The sequence below is a fragment of the Gigantopelta aegis genome, chromosome 6 (genome assembly GCF_016097555.1).
Source record: "Gigantopelta aegis isolate Gae_Host chromosome 6, Gae_host_genome, whole genome shotgun sequence".
NCBI classification, from domain to species: Eukaryota; Metazoa; Mollusca; class Gastropoda; order Neomphalida; family Peltospiridae; genus Gigantopelta; species Gigantopelta aegis.
The window spans coordinates 43,307,504-43,328,620 of NC_054704.1; the positions used below are offsets into that span (position 1 = coordinate 43,307,504).

General features: G+C 33.6%; 2 protein-coding genes across 4 annotated transcripts in view; one reads left to right on the forward strand and one right to left on the reverse strand.

The window, feature by feature from the left end:
- Positions 1-4,391: 4,391 nt before the first annotated feature.
- LOC121375122 (short coiled-coil protein B-like) lies at positions 4,392-12,530 on the reverse strand. Of its 2 annotated transcripts, none has more exons than XM_041502368.1 (6): positions 12,449-12,530; positions 12,129-12,355; positions 10,336-10,422; positions 9,891-9,977; positions 9,071-9,221; positions 4,392-4,720 (listed from the first exon to the last, which is right to left on the reverse strand). In XM_041502368.1, exons 2-5 carry the CDS (start codon positions 12,190-12,192, stop codon positions 9,079-9,081), a joined length of 381 nt encoding a protein of 126 aa, XP_041358302.1. In that variant the 5' UTR covers positions 12,193-12,355; positions 12,449-12,530; the 3' UTR covers positions 4,392-4,720; positions 9,071-9,078. The 2 variants fall into 2 exon arrangements, with proteins under 2 accessions (XP_041358302.1, XP_041358301.1); XM_041502367.1 differs by lacking the exon at positions 4,392-4,720 and adding an exon at positions 5,571-6,734.
- A 979-nt stretch (positions 12,531-13,509) lies between these two features.
- LOC121374154 overlaps positions 13,510-21,117 on the forward strand; it is a 251,009-nt gene continuing 243,401 nt past the window's right edge. For both annotated transcript variants that reach the window (XM_041501121.1, XM_041501122.1), the window contains exon 1: positions 13,510-13,612. The gene's annotated coding sequence lies outside the window, so the exon portion shown is untranslated. The remainder of the gene's footprint in view (positions 13,613-21,117) is intronic.

Here is a 21,117-nt window from a genome sequence, read left to right on the forward strand (position 1 = left end):
ATTGACGTGTGACCTCACATTTTTTTTTAATGATGTCAACTCACTAATGCATAAAAATAAACATGCAGACGACACTTCGATAGATATTTTGGGCATGCTCGCTATAAATTACAAAAACTACAAATGTTTTAATTATCATACAGGATATGTGTTTTTGACCTATTTTGGTTCCTATGTAGAAAAAACTAATTTTTAAAGTAACAAATAATTTCTTAGCTATTTGACTGTCCACACATCTTACAGACTTAGAACGTAAACAAACGGTAGGTTTTACTTTTAAAAAAAAGTGAAATCCCAAATAACACGACTTAATAGAGACAACGACTCAACAGGGGTGAGAGTATTTATTTTCTGTCTATCATTTTTGAATGACGTCAGTCTTTGAATAACGTTGCATACAAGAACAACTGCTTCCGTTTTTAGAAGGCAGAAAACTTTCAAGAAAGGACGATTTTCAAAAAGTACCATTTGTTAAACGTTATATTTGTCCACCACTGCAAACACATAGTTCTTCAAACTAAATCAGAATAAGAAAATTAACTTACTATTTTCAAGTCTTGATCCAGTCGATTTCTAACACTGACAAAATCTCTCACAATGATCCAAATGAATCTTCTTTCTTCTAACAATGACAAAATATCTCAAACGAATCTCCTAACAATGACGTAGTAGATGTGTTCGAATAACAATCGTGACAATTAAACCGTATCTAGCCTTTTTATACTCTTCGTGCCAGCCTAAGTAGGTCAGGGGCCGGGTCAGTAGGTCAGGGCCGGGTCAGTAGGACATTGCACACGGCACAGTAGGCCAGTCTAAGTAGGTCAGAGCCGGGTCAGTAGGACGAGGTCACGTGACGTCAAGGTCAAGGCCAGTCTAAGTAGGACGAGGTCACGGCACAAGGCCGTGACGTCATCAAGGTCACGGAAAGTAGGTCATGAGGCGCAACAGGCCCTGATACTACTACTAATATCTGGAAACATAAATCTATGCTCTCACTCTGTTAAAAACCCTATATTCTAACAAAGAAATATCCGTTACAGATGTGAAATCTCCGTTACCGTATACCTTACCTGCAATATTCTTTACACATCATACGAAACTGAACGAATTATCTGAATGTTACCAAAAATAGTACAATCTACAAGTCATTTTGGTCTTGTGTCAGTCCAATAATGTATACATTCTACATCCGGATCTAATTCTTTGATATCCTTGGTGATTTCCTTAATGAAGGTAACAACCGTTGTGGAGTTATGATTAAGGTCATCAGAAACCAGAACAAAACTTTGGTGTTGAACTTCGTGGTCTTCTTTTGTCTTCGTGTAGGATGGAGTGTTACAGATGTTTGATTCCAATAAGCAGCTTGGATTTCTTCCACACTCCTACAATTATAGTTCTCTGCAAAGTCCATGTGAACTACAGCATGGTGAACAGGGAGTTTTTGCTTTAGCAAACGAATTTGTTCATACTGGGTTCTCATCCTACAAACATGTCTGTGAATTTCTTTGTTTGGTGAATTAGGTAGGTCATGAAGTCTTCCTTTGTTTTGGTGATTGGACTACCTTCATTACCATCTTTTTCTTTCCTCTTTGCTCTACAACACGTGTCCATGATTCATAGCTCACATTGGAATTACTAATACCATCACAGATTTTTTCAATGAACGAATTTTCTGAATATTTCTCTGGCTACTATTTTTATGCAGTTTTCTATAAAATACGTCACAAACATTTTCGTAACGAACATTTCAATTTCGTTGAAAAAGTAATCTAAGGTACAATGTGGATGGTGCTTTAAACTTTTAAATATTGTTTCATAACATCGCTGTCATAATGTGCATAACTGAAGAAAAATCCGTTTATCTAGACATTTTATATTTGAAGCACCGCTAGTCACGAACATTTCGTTCTTATTTCTACTCTTTAGAAATAAACAACTTTCAATGTAATACAAAGAAAATAATGTGTTTTTCTGAATTTATGGCATTTTGATTAAAATACTAATAAATGAAACTATTGAAAGGTGTTCTTAAAGCAGTAATTTGTCATTTTTACTGTCATATATGAGAATATCAACTTTAGACAACGAACATTTCATAGAAACTGGTGACAACAATACTTGGTCTAACGGAGAACAAATAGATGCGTTTAGGGTATAGATTTGTATTGTATTTTACAGTCCAGCGCTATTGTGATATACCAATGAATGAAATCTTCTTAATTATATTCGATTTTTATAAAATTTAATTGGTTGAATTTAAAGTTGTGTAACTGGCGACAGTCACGAACATTTCAAAATCACGTTTCATAGCCTATAGCGCTGCGATCTCAGTGGTTTCCGTTGACCTACTACTGTAAATATTAATAACTTTATGTATTAAAATGATACACAAACATTTTAATGGAAACAATTTCATGACTTTTGAGAAAGTATGTGGCGACCTTATTTGCACCCCATTATTGAGTTTAAGTGTTTAACGGTGTTATATCACGTCTGTTATAGCATTGTTGTTGTGCTAGTACGGTAAGTTGAATAAGACCATTAGAAAATTTGTTTCTAATTTTCATTATTATTCATACTTACCTAGTACTAGCACAACAACCGTTACCTCCCACCCGCCCCGAGGGAGGTCTTTTTTGATTCAGTCATTCCGGACTTTGAAGCGATAACGAGGATATACGGTCTACCCATGCACGGGTGTAGGTTATACATCCGGCAAGGGGAGATAATTCTGCAGTGGAGGTTATAACTCTGGGTCGTATAGCATTGTTGTTGTGCTAGTACTAGGTATGTATGAATAATAATGAAAATTAGAATTTTTTTTTCTAAAAAACTAACTTTTTGGAGTATATAAACAAGAATGTGCACATCAAATGCATTTTTGCTGAAACCTATTAAAGACTATTTACAACAGAAAACCGGAATTGTTTTTTCCATGAACAAGTGTCAGCAACAGTTTGTTTCAGCTGAAGAACTCTTAGCTGAAATGTTCACTGAATCATTTTCAGTTAGTATATATAAACTGCCAGTGTAAATGGCTGTATACTTTAAAATGCATATGAGTTGGGGATTTCCCCCCATTCCGGCCAGTGCTCTAAAACTGGTATATTGAAGACTGGTTTGTGTGGTCATGTCTGGGAAAATGCATATGAAAGATCCTTTGCTGTTAATGAAAAACTGCAGGTTTCCTTCTGTACACTCAAAATGTCAAATGTTTGACATTCAATAGTCAATGATTAATTAAAGGCATACTGTCACAGATTTAAGGACTTTATTTCTCTAACAATGGATAATTTTTTTTACATTAATTGTTGGAAACCAAATCTAGCTATCGCATCACCTTAACCAAACCATGATGGAGTGAAATCCATGTCAACCCTCTCGGCAATTTTAGTTTTTGAATTATGTACCATTACCATAATTCAATAATTTGTACAAAATATCATTAATAAATGGAGTATGGTGGTTATGAAGATGGTTGAATAAAGTACATTTAGGGACAAATCAAATTATTTTTGTTCAGATAATACTTTGTTAAACCATTAAATAGGTCAGTGGTCTGTGACAATATGTCTTTAATATGCTCTAGCAATGTCAACAAATAAAACAAACTTAACTTCTTTTTTTCTTTTTTAAATTTTCTTTTTTAACTGAAAGGTTAAAATTCTGAAATGAACATTGCGATGGATAAAATGTTTGGTGTTGCCTTTTGTTCTCACGGAGTAACATTTTGTGTTTAGATCATTTGTAAATAAATATTTTTGTCACAAATTAGCACCCGACCATGTATCAGTAATTAAACATAGGTGTTGAAGACTCCAGTAACAGAAGGGGCCTATAGGTAACTAGTACTAACCAACTAACTTCCAGCTGGGTCAAAGTGCGAGGTTCACCGAACTTTTGATAGAGCAGTTAATACCAGAAGTTCTGCGATTGATGATAAATGTGTGTTGCTTGTAAAAAAATTAGTTTAATCTGGGAAAAAAATATATGCAATTTTATTTCATCTAGTACCACTGTGTCAAGTAGCCTTATGTCTGAAACATTTATAGAGTAGATACTAGGGTACCTGTAAAAAAAAAAATTGTGTGACACTAGGGTAGTCATAGATGCTACCCATCATCTCTGAAATGAGCAGCTTCACCCCCAATTTTTTTCCAATTCAAGAGTGAGGGGTGGTAGTATTTATATCTGTGGTATATATGTCGATTGATATGCTGCAGGTAGAAGTTTTAGCCACCATGATACTATGGTTGTCTATCGGATTTGATTTGGTGGTATACACCCAATAATATATTAATCTGATTTTCAATGGGGGACCAATATATTGGTTATTTGGGAGGGTGCAGTGCCCGCTCCCTCTTACGAAGAGAAACAAATTACAAATGCTATTTTTGTTTTAGCATAGTGCATAAAAACACTTTATTACATTGTACAGAAATAAAATAAACAGAAAATGTCCTCTTGGCAAAAATGTACATCAAATGTTTACTTTTTTTCCTAACAAATAATAGTAAATATTACATGAATGCTGTATTAGAAAGTGAACTGTTTTACGAGATGCAAAGGAATAATTCTATTGATTTAATAAATTATTTGTCGGAATACAGAAGTATATGAACATTTTGAAAATAATATTCTTTAGGATCGAACGCCTTGGACATACAGGTTGTCAATTTCACTAAAATGTTCTATAAAAGGTGTGCTTCCAAAGCTGAACCTGAAATGTAGTATTTTAATAATTTATTAAATAACATTTACAGAACAGTTTATTTTGAAACATGGATAATGAAAAGTATAAGCGTATGGAGTATACATAAGACATAAAATTACATGGATTTCTTCAGAAAGGTGTAAAATGTAAGCACATATTATGCATTGTACATATGTATGAACTAAATAAAATGTGTATTATTCAGACTGTATAAGGGGCTCAATTCACAATTTACTATCAATATTTACCATATTCACTTTGCTAATCTCACCCCTTCCTAAAAGCACACCAAAAGTTATTTATTAAAAATGTAAAGACATAATTAAGCATGCTCACTCATTCCCCCTCCCCAAATGTGTTTTTATACAAGCTTTATATAAGCATGCTGATGATATAAAATTCTATATTTCTGTGGTTCAAATACTGCAGTCCTGAACGTTGTTTGTTGGTCAAAATCAACTCAGGCCAGAAAAATGTGTTTACCCATTGTTCTGTTGGACTGGCAATTATTTGATATTTATTAGTTCCGAGTCAATCGTGTTTGGTCTAGCAGGATTTGATATGGGCCAATCTAATTAAAATTACCTCCACTATTACATGTGGATCTAACAGCAGCCCGTTGAAGCTCATGTCCAGTTGACCTTTCATTCGACCAATCAAAACCTTACTTTCAAAATCATGGCAGTGATTTGAAAAGAATTTGAAAACATTCGGGATTATGCCGAGGGTATACGAAATGATTCGAGTGAATTACGAAGTATGCCGGAAACTAATTTCAATATAAAATTTCTTTCAAGATGAAAAAAAACCCCTGCAATAGTATAGCCATAAAATCTTTTGATACTAGTGTACAATCCAGAGTTTATTACTGCACTTTTTCCCCGTTTTTTTAATGTTGAAATAGACCAACAAGTTTGCCTATTGCATAAATAGTCTCGCCCGATATTTTTAGAATTTGTATGCTCCCGAATAACGCTATAAAAAACGATGTGTAATTGGCTGATATTTAAATGGTTATTTATAGATGAAATGTCACATGGACATGGGAGTCCACGCAATGCTGTTAGATCTACTGGTAGACCAGATTTGATTTGGGAAGAATTTGTAGCTTTCTGGACCAAACGTGATTTTACTGAACCAAAATTTGATATTAGAAAAGTAACCATTTTACTTTGTAATTTATTTTGTATTTCATATTACATGGAAACCCATCAATACAATGTCATGGTTATGACTGGATACTAGTATTTAAAATAAGCTATTAAATAACATGGCAAGAAAGCAAGACACTGCAGTATTGGGCAATTATAATTGTAAGGAGGAAAAAAGGGTTTTGTTTTTTAAAAGTGAAAACAAGCAGTACCTGACTTATTATATCTTCAGTAAAGTATCATTTGTTTTGATATGAAATAGTGCATATCTGGGTTATGAACTTACATTTAGCTTTTCTACAAACTTTGTACCAAAAAAGATCACATTTATTCATCCTCAACTCTTCCTTGAAGGAAATTAGCACAATCTTTGATATATTATATACAGTATACAGACCATAAAATTTCCATCACAGCTCCACTAAAAATGTACACAGCATGAATAAAACTTCTGAAATTTGTTAGAGTATATAATAACGTATAAATAAAAAGTATTGCACAAAATTAAGCAAACACAATGCTTAATAGTATTCGCACCATCCTGCTTTATAGAAAGCTCTGGTGTTTATAATCGAACTGACATGCACAAAATGCTTTGCACATAACCTGATGGACTTCCATAATCGTTTACATAATATCCTCACTAAACCAACACATGGGTGTGTAGTCTTTCTGGTCTCACAATAGCATTATTTACAGATTAAAATGGATTAATGACTCGACCAAAGTAACTAAAAAAAAAGATTCCATGTTATTTCTGCCAAAAGAAATTGATGATACGCGTGGATTCTTCTAGCCATTGGAAGAAGCTTTGCAATACACTAAAGTTGTTTTACCAGTTGTCATTTTGTACATGTAGTGGTGCAATCCTAAAAAAAAGAAAAGAAAAACCCCCAGTAGATACATTTGAACACCTTGTGTTTCTATTTAGTTAAAAGTTTAAGTAGATTGTTTTGATCATACAACTAGGCTGCCTGTCCAGTGTGTGGGAGTAGGCAGCTCTTACATCGATCAGAAGCTTTTATGTACAAGTTTCACCACAAATAACATAGTGAATACTAGGGCTCAAACTTGATGGCAATTGCTGTAGCTTTGAAATGAAGTGCTACAGATCACAGACTTAATGATGACAGGTTTTTGCCACTGGATATAAATTATTGCTGTGGTTTTAAAGGATAATTGTTAGTTATAAATTTTGTATTTATTTATTGCATAAATGACTGGTTTAAAAAGTCTGTAGTCAAGCTGGCTCAAAAGTGCCATAGGTGAGTATCTTACCAGTAGGGAAAATAAATCAAAATTGCTGTAGGTAACAAATTATTTAGTTTGAGACCTAGTGTATACCATATTTCTCACTCCAACCAGTGTACCACGACTGATATATTAAAGGCTGTGTTATGTGTTATCCTGTCTGTGGGATGGTTCATATAAAAGATCCCTCGCTGCTAATCGAAAAGATTAGCCCATGAAGTTGCGACAGCTTCCTCTCTCAATATCTGTGTGGTCCTTAACCATATGTCCGACGTCATATAACCGAAAATAAAACATGCTGAGTGCGTTGTTAAATAAAACATTTCCTAGTGTATACCAAGAACTTCAGTATACCAGTCAGGCCCACTAAGGATAACAGAATACCAAGTAGCATCTCAATGGGTCAAAGTTTAAAATGCATCTAACTTTTAACAGTTCAGTTAATACTACCCAGTCCTGCCAATGGTGATAAATGTGACAGTGTTGTCAAAACATGTTTCATCTTGCAAGTAAATTTTTTTAATTTAATTTGAGCTTGAAACGTGCAAGGTCTTACTAACAAGAGGATGAGAGTTGTGGTGCAGAACTAAGGTTGTCAAAGACGATGCCTGTTATGTTTGAAACTATAGTCAGTCCCATCCTCAGATAATTCTTTTTTTTTCTTTTTCATAATTTCAGTTTGGTTTGAAGGAAGGAAATGTTTTATTTAATGACACACTCAACACATTTTATTTATGGTTATATGGTGTCGGACATATGGTTAAGAACCACACAGATATTGAAGGAGAAAACCCGCTATCGCCACTTCATGGGCTACTCTTTTCAATTGGCAGCAAGGGATCTTTTATATGCACCATCCCATAGACAGGATAGCACATACCACGACCTTTGATGTACCAGTTGTGGTGCACTGGCTGGAGCGAGAAATAGCCCAATGGGCCCACTGAAGGGGATCGATTCCAAACCAACCGCGCATCAAGTGAGCACTTTACCACTGGGCTACATCTCGCCCAATCTAATTAAAATTAGCTCCACTATTACATGTGGATCTAAAGACAGCCAGTTGGAGCTCATGTCCACCAATCAAAACCTTACTTGCAGAATCCTGCCAGTTATTTAAAAATAATTTGAAAACATTCCGAATTATCCTGAGGGTATACGACATGTTTCGTGTGAATTACGAATGCCTTAAAACATGTTTTATTTTTTAAAATAAATAATTTGTAATGTAAAACTGAGACTGATTTTTTTTTTTTTAATTTTATAAATAAATAAATAATTTTTAATGTAAAATTGAAGACTGATAACCCACGCCGTACGTATTGGTATGGTTCGCTGTACTGCGGCCACTAAAATAGACTCGCCCGATATTTTTAGAATTTGTATGCTCCCAAATAACCTTATAAAAGGCGAAGTGTGATTGGTCAATATTTAAATTATTATTTACAGACGAAATGTTACCTGGACATTGGGGACTACGCAGTGTTGTTAGTTTTAAGTCACTGGCAGGATTCTGCAAGTAAGGTTTTAATTGGTGGACATGAGCTCCAACTGGCTGTCTTTAGATCCACATGTAATAGTGGAGCTAATTTTAATTAGATTGCATCTCGCCCCCAGTTTGGTTTGATGCAAGAAGACATTTTTGATTAAAACTGTACATGAAAATGGTAGTTCTTTGTAGTTTCAAGTTTTTATTTACTTTAATAATGAAACCTAATAGGATGCTCATGATATTCATTTTAGAAAAATTTAATGAGAATTAGATTCCCACATTCCTGTTGAAAAGCAAGCCTGTTTTCTGCTTGTGTATCCTGTCAAAAACAAATTGAACAGTATAGAATTTACAGTTACGGTTTAGAAATACAAATATACTACAGAGCTTGAGTCACCAAGATAACAGACCTAGTGTGTTATGAAAATTGTCATCAATAGCTTACAAATATTATTGTATTACCTGGTGTCTTATTTCTTTTTTGCTTTTGGTGATGTTGACTGGAACACGCTGCTAGCCGCCATGAGATTCTCAATATACTGACCCAGTACCTGATTCTCCGACTTGAGTTTCAGATTCTCTTCTTTCACACAGTCCACACGTGAAGACAGATCTAGTATATGAAGAAAACCTAATAAATATTTAGTGTTTTCCCTAGCTTGTTTTAGCATGGTGCAGCACCACGCCTCAATAGTCTAGCACCATCTTGCCTTAATCAGCACCATGCTGCCCCAAGATTAAACAAGCCTTTTCCAGTAATTAATTCTAAAATTGCCTTTATAAAACACCCAAAAAGGTATTATTAATTAATAAAATATGCCTTTTATATCTTTTGCCATTCATTTATTAAAGCAAGCACATAAATTACATTAATGTTTATTTCAATTAATTTTTGTGTATTTTTAATGAAAAACAAGTGCCCTAAAAATGGTGAAAATGCGCCCAAAGTGTTTGGTCTACCATGCCTTGCCAAATGTCTGGGGAAATCACTATTATTGTTTGTACAAAGGCATGTGCTCGGGGGAGGTTTCGGGTGTTGAACCCCCAACTCAAGCAAATATTTATTTTCAATATATTTTAAGGGGAGCATGTCTCGACCCCACCCTTCACCCACCAAAGTCTTTGTCCCACCCTCTGCTAAAATTCCTGTACACATTAATTTAAAACTTTCTTCAACATTCAGTAAAAAGACATTAATAAATCAAAATGATACTCCTCTAAAAATACTTTACCTAGCCACAATATTGGTTAAAATATATCGAGTGTTATATAAATAATTTACCATCAAGTGTGTTTTGCAGTTCCAAAACCTGTGAGATAAGTTTTTGTTTTTCTTCCCACTCATCTTGATTAATATCAGGATCCAGACCTATAGAACAAGTAAAAAAAAGAAGACAACTGTGTATATTTTTTCTGTAGGAATTATAGCTTCTTTTGCATCCTTTTCACATATAATTTAAAAGCATATAAATAAGTAGTTTTGCTATGGAAGGGTGAAATTACAGCAAATTATTTGATTTGACATTGAAACATCAGTCAGAAAATTGAGTGGAGGTTATGTAGCAATATTCAAATTTAAAAAACCAAGCTGATCTAATAAAACATAAAATAACTGACAACTACAGAAATTAAATATGGCAAGTATCAATATAACTATTTATAAAAATCTTGTTGACTGCATTCATTATAATAAATACTTATTCAGTGTAAAAACATCAGATTCTTACTTGAGATTTGAGTATTTATGCTTAGACCTTCATTTTTTGTGTTCTCTTCCTTCACAGAATTGTGAATATTGTTCTGTTGATTCTCCCCTAAAAAATTAAACACCAAAACTGTTTAAGGTATAACAAGTCACCAGCAACATGTTTATGCAAGGCCCCCTTTTCCATTAAACCAATTATGCATGTGATATATCATTTACATTTATGTGCGCGAAAATGTGCTTTTCCAGGTCTGTGTTTTCACAAGCAGAATACAATACAAAATTCGACATTATTAAACTGAAAGTAAATACTTTAGATTATGACATCATTCATTCCCCCCCCCCCCCCCACAATGCGCAGAATTCATGCCCATGTGCAGATAAGGTGCTGTGTGATGGTACTGTATTGATAAACTCATGCACAATAATGAAAAGCGGGTCTAAGAACAATTTTTTTTTATAACTTTGGGGGTTTTTTGCCATAGAAGATGCATTTATATTGGTTTGTAAACACTCTGTTTTCAATTAATAATTCCTGATATACTGCAGTCTAAACTATTCTAAATTACAAATGTGTATAAAACCAGTATATATACCAGTAGTTTTATGTAGTAGTGTTAGTAAAAAACACCAACTCCTGACATTAGCTAGTGGGAATTTCCCTATAGTAAAGCACTGGATTTAAATACTCAGAGTCCATGGTTCAAATCCCTTAGTGGAAACTGATTTTTCTTGCACACTGGACTGAATTAGCCAGCTTTGCACGGTGCTAGATAAATCGGTCTAGCACCCTGGTGCTGGATGGCTTCTACATATGTATGACATCATAACTCATGCTTTACATCGATTGACGTCATAACTCATGGTTTTAAGCATTTTTTGTTTGCCATTTCACATTGTTTCATTGTTTTAAAAATATTTAAACAAAATAATATTTTCAACTTTATATTTATTGGTAAGTTGTTACATTTTTATGTTGTTACATAAGGTGGACTATATTTTTCCATGCATGATTAAATGAGTCTGTAGGTGAAATGTTTACGAATCATTCTATAACAAACAAACTGTAGCTTACAAAATTAATGTTTAAACTTGTGTTACTGCAATTAAATGGGCAAGAAAAAGAATCAATCACTGTTGTGAAGTAAAGATAAGGCAATTCCAAATCTCGGTCCTCACAAAAAACATTTTGTCCCTCAGGTTGGAATTGCCATATCGATACCTCACAATGGTGATAGATTCTATTAATCTTTTACATTAATTATTTGGAACTGACATAGGGAATGGGCGTGTTCTTAACTCAAGAATACAATTATAACCCAACTGGGACCTGTAACAGTTCTACTACATAGTTTCACTTGAGGGGTGGTGGGGGTGGGGTGTCTGTAGTAGCGTTGGTATAAAGTTATTCAACTAGCAGTACTGATAACTAGCTGAAATTTCCCTATTGGTTCGGCTGGTATAGTGTTGGATTCTCATACTAAGGGTATAAATCCCTTCAGTGGAGATTTATTTATCCGTTACATACATTTAACCAAACAAACAATGACAAAAAACCACAACATTATTATGATAACACAAAAACATTGTTTAAATGTTCTTGAATTTGTGTGTATTATTTAAACCATTTATGTTTTGATGACATGAAATATGTGTCTGTTGAATATGGATATAAGTTTTTAAATACACAAAATTTGTTAGTTTATCACTTAATATCTTTAAAAATAGCCAACACTGTGATATTTATGACTATATTCAACAGGCATAAATTATTATAAGTAGACAACTCATACAAAGATAATTCAAAAATATTACCATGTTCACCGTCGCTAGACAATGGAATAGTGTCTAGATCACTGCTATTTTCACCACCAGACATGATGAAATGTTTCTGTGATTGCTTATTGCACGGCAAAATGAGGGTTACAGATCAGATACTGTCTCGGTGTCTGCAAATAAATGAACGTCGACTCGGAACGTGTCCTATTTTCAATTATCAACTACAGATGCTGTATTTTATCCAATCTAATCTATTCGGCCATCTGCAAGCAAAACAATACAACATATTAAATAACGCAAAATTCACATATGAATTATTAGCACTACATTTGATAAAATATTTGTCACAAACTTACAAATTCACTACTATTTCATTCATAAGGAGGTCTCCATGTTTTGATCACGTGGTTGTCGTGATGTCAGACGCACCTGTCAAACTATATGATGCATTCTAAACGAAGAATTGTCATTACTAACACAATCTAGTGAATATATTACGCGAAGGGAACAATGTAGGACATTTAAAAAAAAAAGTTTGGTATATTATAAACAAACATATACAAAAGAATAGAAGAAGAGGAATTGAGATTAAAACCTTAATTTTTTTAAAGAAAAAAAAGAAGTATTCTGTTGGAGAGGAAAGGAAGCCGGAGACATATTCAGCTATATAACTGTCGCAACATTTTTTATTATTATTTCTTTTTTTTCTTTTCTTTTTTTTTTTGGGGGGGGGGGAGAGGCTGCTCCCACCCTTACATCCACCACTGCTATTGAATCGTGGATATCCCTTCTCCTAATTAAAAAAACGTGAAACATTATTAATTTTTTTTTTTAGGTTGTCTGTCATTTTAATATTGACGTGTTTATGCATAGCATATTGTGATTGCTACCTCAGACAGATTCATATTCATATATGTTCATATAGGCTTTATTGCAGTTGTAAGCAATATTAAAGCATAAGGTGGGAATGCCTGGTGGATTTGATGTAATCTGAATAATGATGATGATGATGATGATGATGATGATAATGATAATGATGATAATACATGTAATAATAGTAACAAAAATAAATTAACAAACAAACAAACAATCAATCAATCAAATGGGGGAACCTGTTTTACCCACATATATTCATTTCTAAAAACAGAATTTCATACTACATACTTTATCTATGTAAAAAGAAAAATGTTGATCTATCCACGTGTGCTGTTAATACATTAATGTATGTAGTTTTCTAATTCCAATTAGTATTTATTGTATTTTGTCCTTATACTCTAGAAGACATCAATATATTATATACTTAACTGGTTGTGCAGTATATAGTTTTGTTCAACGGCAACTCATTCGGTTAAATTCGGTTAACTGCCGATAACAGTCGAGTTTATCCGACTCCTTCAAGCACCTGCATGTTAGCCGAGCAACTGTCAATACTGTGTTGAGGCGGTGAACGTTTACCATGGATATCAAGGGAATTACGTTTTCGCACGGATTTTACTTTTCAGAGTGACATATTATAACAGGTGAAGTATTGTTTCTTGCTTTTAATTTACGACTATAATATTTCATCTCACGTGCTTTATTTTTTTGTTTTATTTGATTGAAAAAGAAAAAAGTTGTTAAACAGATGACACTAAAGAATCTACCGAATTACCTGCGTATTCCGCTAGAGTCGCGTGTATTTTATTTACCTGGCTGGGCCAGCTCAGGTGACATTTGGAAGGAAGCCAGATTCACTGACCAGGGTAATGCAAGTGATGTTAACACCAATTTACCTGTCTTTCTTTAGTTGGGTCTTAATATTTTACAGCAGGAAATTGTGTTGCAAATATATAGAGGTTACCGTATGTTGTGTAGGTCTATATTACATAAGCCTACAGGTAAACCAATTATTTATTTATGTCAATAAAGAAATCTTTAATTTTTAATAAATGTATTTTAATTTAATATTTGAATATTCAGAAAATTGACAAGCAAATTTTAAATATTAAAAACTCGGTTTACATACACACAAAGATTTAAGATGTCAGTTGCACCCCTACCTCTACCCAGATTTTTATTATTATGTTTTAAAACAGGCAGAGGTGTGTGTTGTGAGTGCGTGTGGTATATAATAACAAACCAACCTGCTCCAAACAAATGTTTAGTTTAAAAAATAAAAAATAAAAATGTATTTTGAGCATGACCCAACTTCCTCCAAAAGTTGGCTTGTGCAATTTCCTGCATATGCACCTGAAATGACCTTTTTTTTTTTTAAAGTGCCTTTTTTGTCAAGCTGGAGAAAATTCTATATTATTGTGTACTGATTTTATTTTTACTGCACCCCTCCCCCTTTAATAAATATTTCAATATATATATATATGTCTGATTTTAAATGTTCACGCAAGGTCATTGTTTATAACCTGGACCTATATAATTAACCCATTAATGTAGAACAAAGATGTCAGTGGAAATGAAAAATTCATCTTTCTAAAAGCCAGATCTCTGGCGTACTGTGACACTCACTCGATATATATCGGACATTAATTCATGTGAACTTCATTTGTGTGGTATGGGACAGGCAAGGGCCAGAGAATAATGGAGAAGTAGATTGGCATCGTAAAATGTCATGAAATCCTATTGATTTTTGTTTAAAAAGAAAATTTGATTACTACGTTTATTATTAAATACATTTCTGAATTATATAATCAAGCTTCCTTTCATTAGCAAATATCCCTGATGAGGTGATTAAAGTACAGCATTTAGGACCCATCATTTTCAGGTTCACCAATCAAGCTCAAACACTATCACATCATGGCTCCTCTTTATGGACTCGGGGTGTGAAGAACCATCTTGTTTTATGGATAGCAAAGAAAGCCGCAGACACATACATGTAGTTGTGCAGACATCAGCTGGGAAATATAATACTGAATGCCGATAGGAAGGAAATATTTTATTTGATGCTGCACTCAGCACATTTTATTTACAGTTATATGGCATCAGACATATGGTTAAGCAGGCCTGCACAAATTAAAAATTTGCATAACCGGAAAATCGGTTATGCCAAAAAAAATTGCATAACCTATTTTGATTTGCATAACCGGTTTTTTTTAAAAATGAAAAAGAACTTTAAAATAATTTTAATAAAGAACACCATTGTCATGTTGAAGTAAAAATGAACTGTAATAATATACCTTTATAGTATACACGTCAAACTTATACAGTCAAATTTTTCATCGCCATGTGTGATATTTGACAATTTCCCGTAATCAGCCGAAGTTTACCGATTAACGTTTATTAATGGAAGTATCGCAATTTCTGATTGGCCGCATTTTGAAGGAATTCCCTTCGGTGACATCCAACAACCAATGAGAATATCTTACACTTCACAATATAAGTATTCTAGCTAGACTGGTATCTGCCATTTCCGTAACATTTAATTATAATAACACATGTCGGAAACCAGTCAAGTTGTTTGTACCCGCGATGTATCGTACGGTCACACGTTTTCGATCGACACGCGTTTCTGATCGTTCACATTTGTAATTGCAATAGTGCGAGAATGTGCGAACACTGATGTCACCACAAGAACGAAAACGAACACGGAAGTCACTGCTTTGTTCCGAGAGAAAAATTATTAAATACTTATAATTTTTTATTTATATTTTATTCATACATTTCGCTTAAGCGATCGAAAACCGGTGACTCTAGGACATTTTATTCAGAAAGTTTTGCACGAACGGTAAATCGGTTATGCGAAATAAATTTGCATAACCGACGCACGAACGAAACGATCGTTCGTGCAATTTGTGCAGGCCTGGTTAAGGACCACACAGATATTGAGGGAGGAAACCCGCTGTCACCACTTCATAGGCTACTCTTTTCGATTAACCACAAGGTGTCTTTTATATGCACCATCCCACAGACAGGGTAGTACATACCATGGCATTTGATATACCAGTTGTGGTGCACTGGCTGAAACGAAAAAATAGCCCAATGGGCCCACTGACGGGGATTAATCCCACACCGACCGTGCATCAAGCGAGCGCTTTACCACTGGGCCCGAATGTCGATAGATGATTTTGAAAGCACTCCATCAATTTAAGATTCTAAACTTTATTTTAAATGTAACAGTCTAGTTTATTTTGTTCTGTGTTAGAGCTTTTGTCTGAGGTCCAAGATGGGTTATAGGATCTGCCTGGGTTTTTTCCTGTTCTAACCAGTTAAGCGCACGTGCAGGAAAATGTCCAAGGGGTGCTGGTTAGTCTGTGGTGAGCAAAGATTTTAGGGTGTGTAAGAATCATGATGCCCGGAAAATACATATAAAAACAGTTCTTGGAGGGGGTTCATCCCTCAACCCCTCCATGAGCACATGTGGTTGCCAGTGCTCTATTAAAGGAATGTGTATAAAGGACCATGGCATTTATATATGCTTCCTGTGTATATGAAAAAGTATGCATATACATGTTTGCTAAATACATTAGGTTATTGTGTCTTTTAAAAAAACCCAACCCAATTCTTATTGATCGTCAAGTGTTCATTTCTAAACTAAAAGATATATATAAAAGACCAGTGGCTGCTAATTATCAGTACTGTTTTGTTTCCTTCTCTCAATCTCTGGATTATAAATCCTCAAATATAATGTCTTTAAAAAAGTGGGACGAATTTACAAATGTTTAAGCATTGTAAATGTGTGTAGTTACGTACACGTAAGACAAAAACAGGCTTTATAAATTTGGCTAAATTTGTTTTATTTAATGACACCAGTTGCTCACATACCACAGACTTTGATATACAAGTCATGTAAGACACGTTTTAGGATGGGGAAAAACCAAATCAGAGAATGGGTCCAGTGAAGGGATTTAATTCTATGACTCAAGAACATTGGTCTTACTCTCTACCAACTGAGCTAAGATCCTGCCTCTTTCAACCTTAAGTATACAACCGACTTGAGAATACAATTGTATATATGCTATACTGATCGAACAACGTAAAGGAACACATAAATAGTAACAGCAGATTTATATTGACTGCTACAAGAACCCTTTATCATAGTATTAGGAAGTTCACTGTGTTACTGACATTCAGTTTCACATTACACCTCTATTTTATAGATATGACTACTCTAACAATGGACTATATACAGGGTTACTGACATTCAGTTTCACATTACACCTCTATTTTATAGATATGACTAACAATGAACTATATACAGGGTTACTGACATTCAGTTTCACATTACACCTCTATTTTATAGATATGACTACTCTAACAATGAACTATATACAGGGTTACTGACATTCTGTTTCACATTACACCTCTATTTTATAGATATGACTACTCTAACAATGAACTATATACAGGGTTACTGACATTCAGTTTCACATTACACCTCTATTTTATAGATATGACTAACAATGAACTATATACAGGGTTACTGACATTCTGTTTCACATTACACCTCTATTTTATAGATATGACTACTCTAACAATGAACTATATACAGGGTTACTGACATACTGTTTCACATTACACCTCTATTTTATATATATATATGACTACTCTAACAATGAACTATATACAGGGTTACTGACATACTGTTTCACATTACACCTCTATTTTATAGATATGACTACTCTAACAATGAACTATATACAGGGTTACTGACATTCAGTTTCACATTACACCTCTATTTTATAGATATGACTAACAATGAACTATATACAGGGTTACTGACATTCTGTTTCACATTACACCTCTATTTTATAGATATGACTACTCTAACAATGAACTATATACAGGGTTACTGACATACTGTTTCACATTACACCTCTATTTTATAGATATGACTACTCTAACAATGAACTATATACAGGGTTACTGACATACTGTTTCACATTACACCTCTATTTTATAGATATGACTACTCTAACAATGAACTATATACAGGGTTACTGACATTCAGTTTCACATTACACCTCTATTTTATAGATATGACTAACAATGAACTATATACAGGGTTACTGACATTCTGTTTCACATTACACCTCTATTTTATAGATATGACTACTCTAACAATGAACTATATACAGGGTTACTGACATACTGTTTCACATTACACCTCTATTTTATATATATATATGACTACTCTAACAATGAACTATATACAGGGTTACTGACATTCAGTTTCACATTACACCTCTATTTTATATATATGACTACTCTAACAATGAACTATATACAGGGTTACTGACATTCAGTTTCACATTACACCTCTATTTTATAGATATGACTACTCTAACAATGAACTATATACAGGGTTACTGACATACTGTTTCACATTACACCTCTATTTTATATATATATATGACTACTCTAACAATGAACTATATACAGGGTTACTGACATTCTGTTTCACATTACACCTCTATTTTATAGATATGACTACTCTAACAATGAACTATATACAGGGTTACTGACATTCTGTTTCACATTACACCTCTATTTTATAGATATGACTACTCTAACAATGAACTATATACAGGGTTACTGACATACTGTTTCACATTACACCTCTATTTTATATATATATATGACTACTCTAACAATGAACTATATACAGGGTTACTGACATTCAGTTTCACATTACACCTCTATTTTATATATATGACTACTCTAACAATGAACTATATACAGGGTTACTGACATTCAGTTTCACATTACACCTCTATTTTATAGATATGACTACTCTAACAATGAACTATATACAGGGTTACTGACATTCATTTCCACATTACACCTCTGGTTTATACAGGTATGACTACTCTAACAATGAACTATATACAGGGTTACTGACATTCAGTTTCACATTACACCTCTAGTTTATACAGGTATGACTACTCTAACAGTGAACTATATACAGGGTTACTGACATTCATTTCCACATTACACCTCTAGTTTATACAGGTATCACTACTCTAACAGTGAACTATATACAGGGTTACTGACATTCATTTCACATTACACATCTAGTTTATACAGATATGACTACTCTAACAATGAACTATATACTGGGTTACTGACATTCATTTCCACATTACACCTCTGTTTTATACAGGTATGACTACTCTAACAGTGAACTATATACAGGGTTACTGACATTCATTTCCACATTATACCTCTATTTTATAGATATGACTACTCTAACAATGAACTATATACGGGTTTACTGACATTCATTTTCACATTACACCTCTGGTTTATACAGGTATCACTACTCTTAACAGTGAACTATATACGTGGTTACTGACATGCTGTTTCACATTACACCTCTATTTTATAGATATGACTACTCTAACAATGAACTATATACAGGGTTACTGACATTCAGTTTCACATTACACCTCTATTTTATAGATATGACTAACAATGAACTATATACAGGGTTACTGACATTCAGTTTCACATTACACCTCTATTTTATAGATATGACTACTCTAACAATGAACTATATACAGGGTTACTGACATTCTGTTTCACATTACACCTCTATTTTATAGATATGACTACTCTAACAATGAACTATATACAGGGTTACTGACATTCAGTTTCACATTACACCTCTATTTTATAGATATGACTAACAATGAACTATATACAGGGTTACTGACATTCTGTTTCACATTACACCTCTATTTTATAGATATGACTACTCTAACAATGAACTATATACAGGGTTACTGACATACTGTTTCACATTACACCTCTATTTTATATATATATATATGACTACTCTAACAATGAACTATATACAGGTTACTGACATTCAGTTTCACATTACACCTCTATTTTATATATATGACTACTCTAACAATGAACTATATACAGGGTTACTGACATTCAGTTTCACATTACACGTCTATTTTATATATATATATATGACTACTCTAACAATGAACTATATACAGGGTTACTGACATTCTGTTTCACATTACACCTCTATTTTATAGATATGACTACTCTAACAATGAACTATATACAGGGTTACTGACATACTGTTTCACATTACACCTCTATTTTATATATATATATGACTACTCTAACAATGAACTATATACAGGGTTACTGACATTCATTTCCACATTACACCTCTAGTTTATACAGGTATCACTACTCTAACAGTGAACTATATACAGGGTTACTGACATTCATTTCACATTACACATCTAGTTTATACAGATATGACTACTCTAACAATGAACTATATACAGGGTTACTGACATTCATTTCCACATTACACCTCTAGTTTATACAGGTATCACTACTCTAACAGTGAACTATATACAGGGTTACTGACATTCATTTCCACATTATACCTCTATTTTATAGATATGACTACTCTAACAATGAACTATATACTGGGTTACTGACATTCATTTCCACATTACACCTCTGTTTTATACAGGTATGACTACTCTAACAGTGAACTATATACAGGGTTACTGACATTCATTTCCACATTATACCTCTATTTTATAGATATGACTACTCTAACAATGAACTATATACAGGGTTACTGACATTCATTTCCACATTACACCTCTATTTTATAGATATGACTACTCTAACAGTGAACTATATACAGGGTTACTGACATTCATTTCCACATTACACCTCTGGTTTATACAGATATGACTACTATAACAGTGAACTATATACAGGGTTACTGACCTTCATTTCCACATTACACCTCTGGTTTATACACGTATGACTACTATAACAGTGAACTATATACAGGGTTACTGACCTTCATTTCCACATTACACCTCTGGTTTATACAGGTATGACTACTATAACAGTGAACTATATACAGGGTTACTGACCTTCATTTCCACATTACACATCTAGTTTATACACGTATGACTACTATAACAGTGAACTATATACAGGGTTACTGACCTTCATTTCCACATTACACCTCTGGTTTATACAGGTATGACTACTATAACAGTGAACTATATACAGGGTTACTGACATTCATTTCACATTA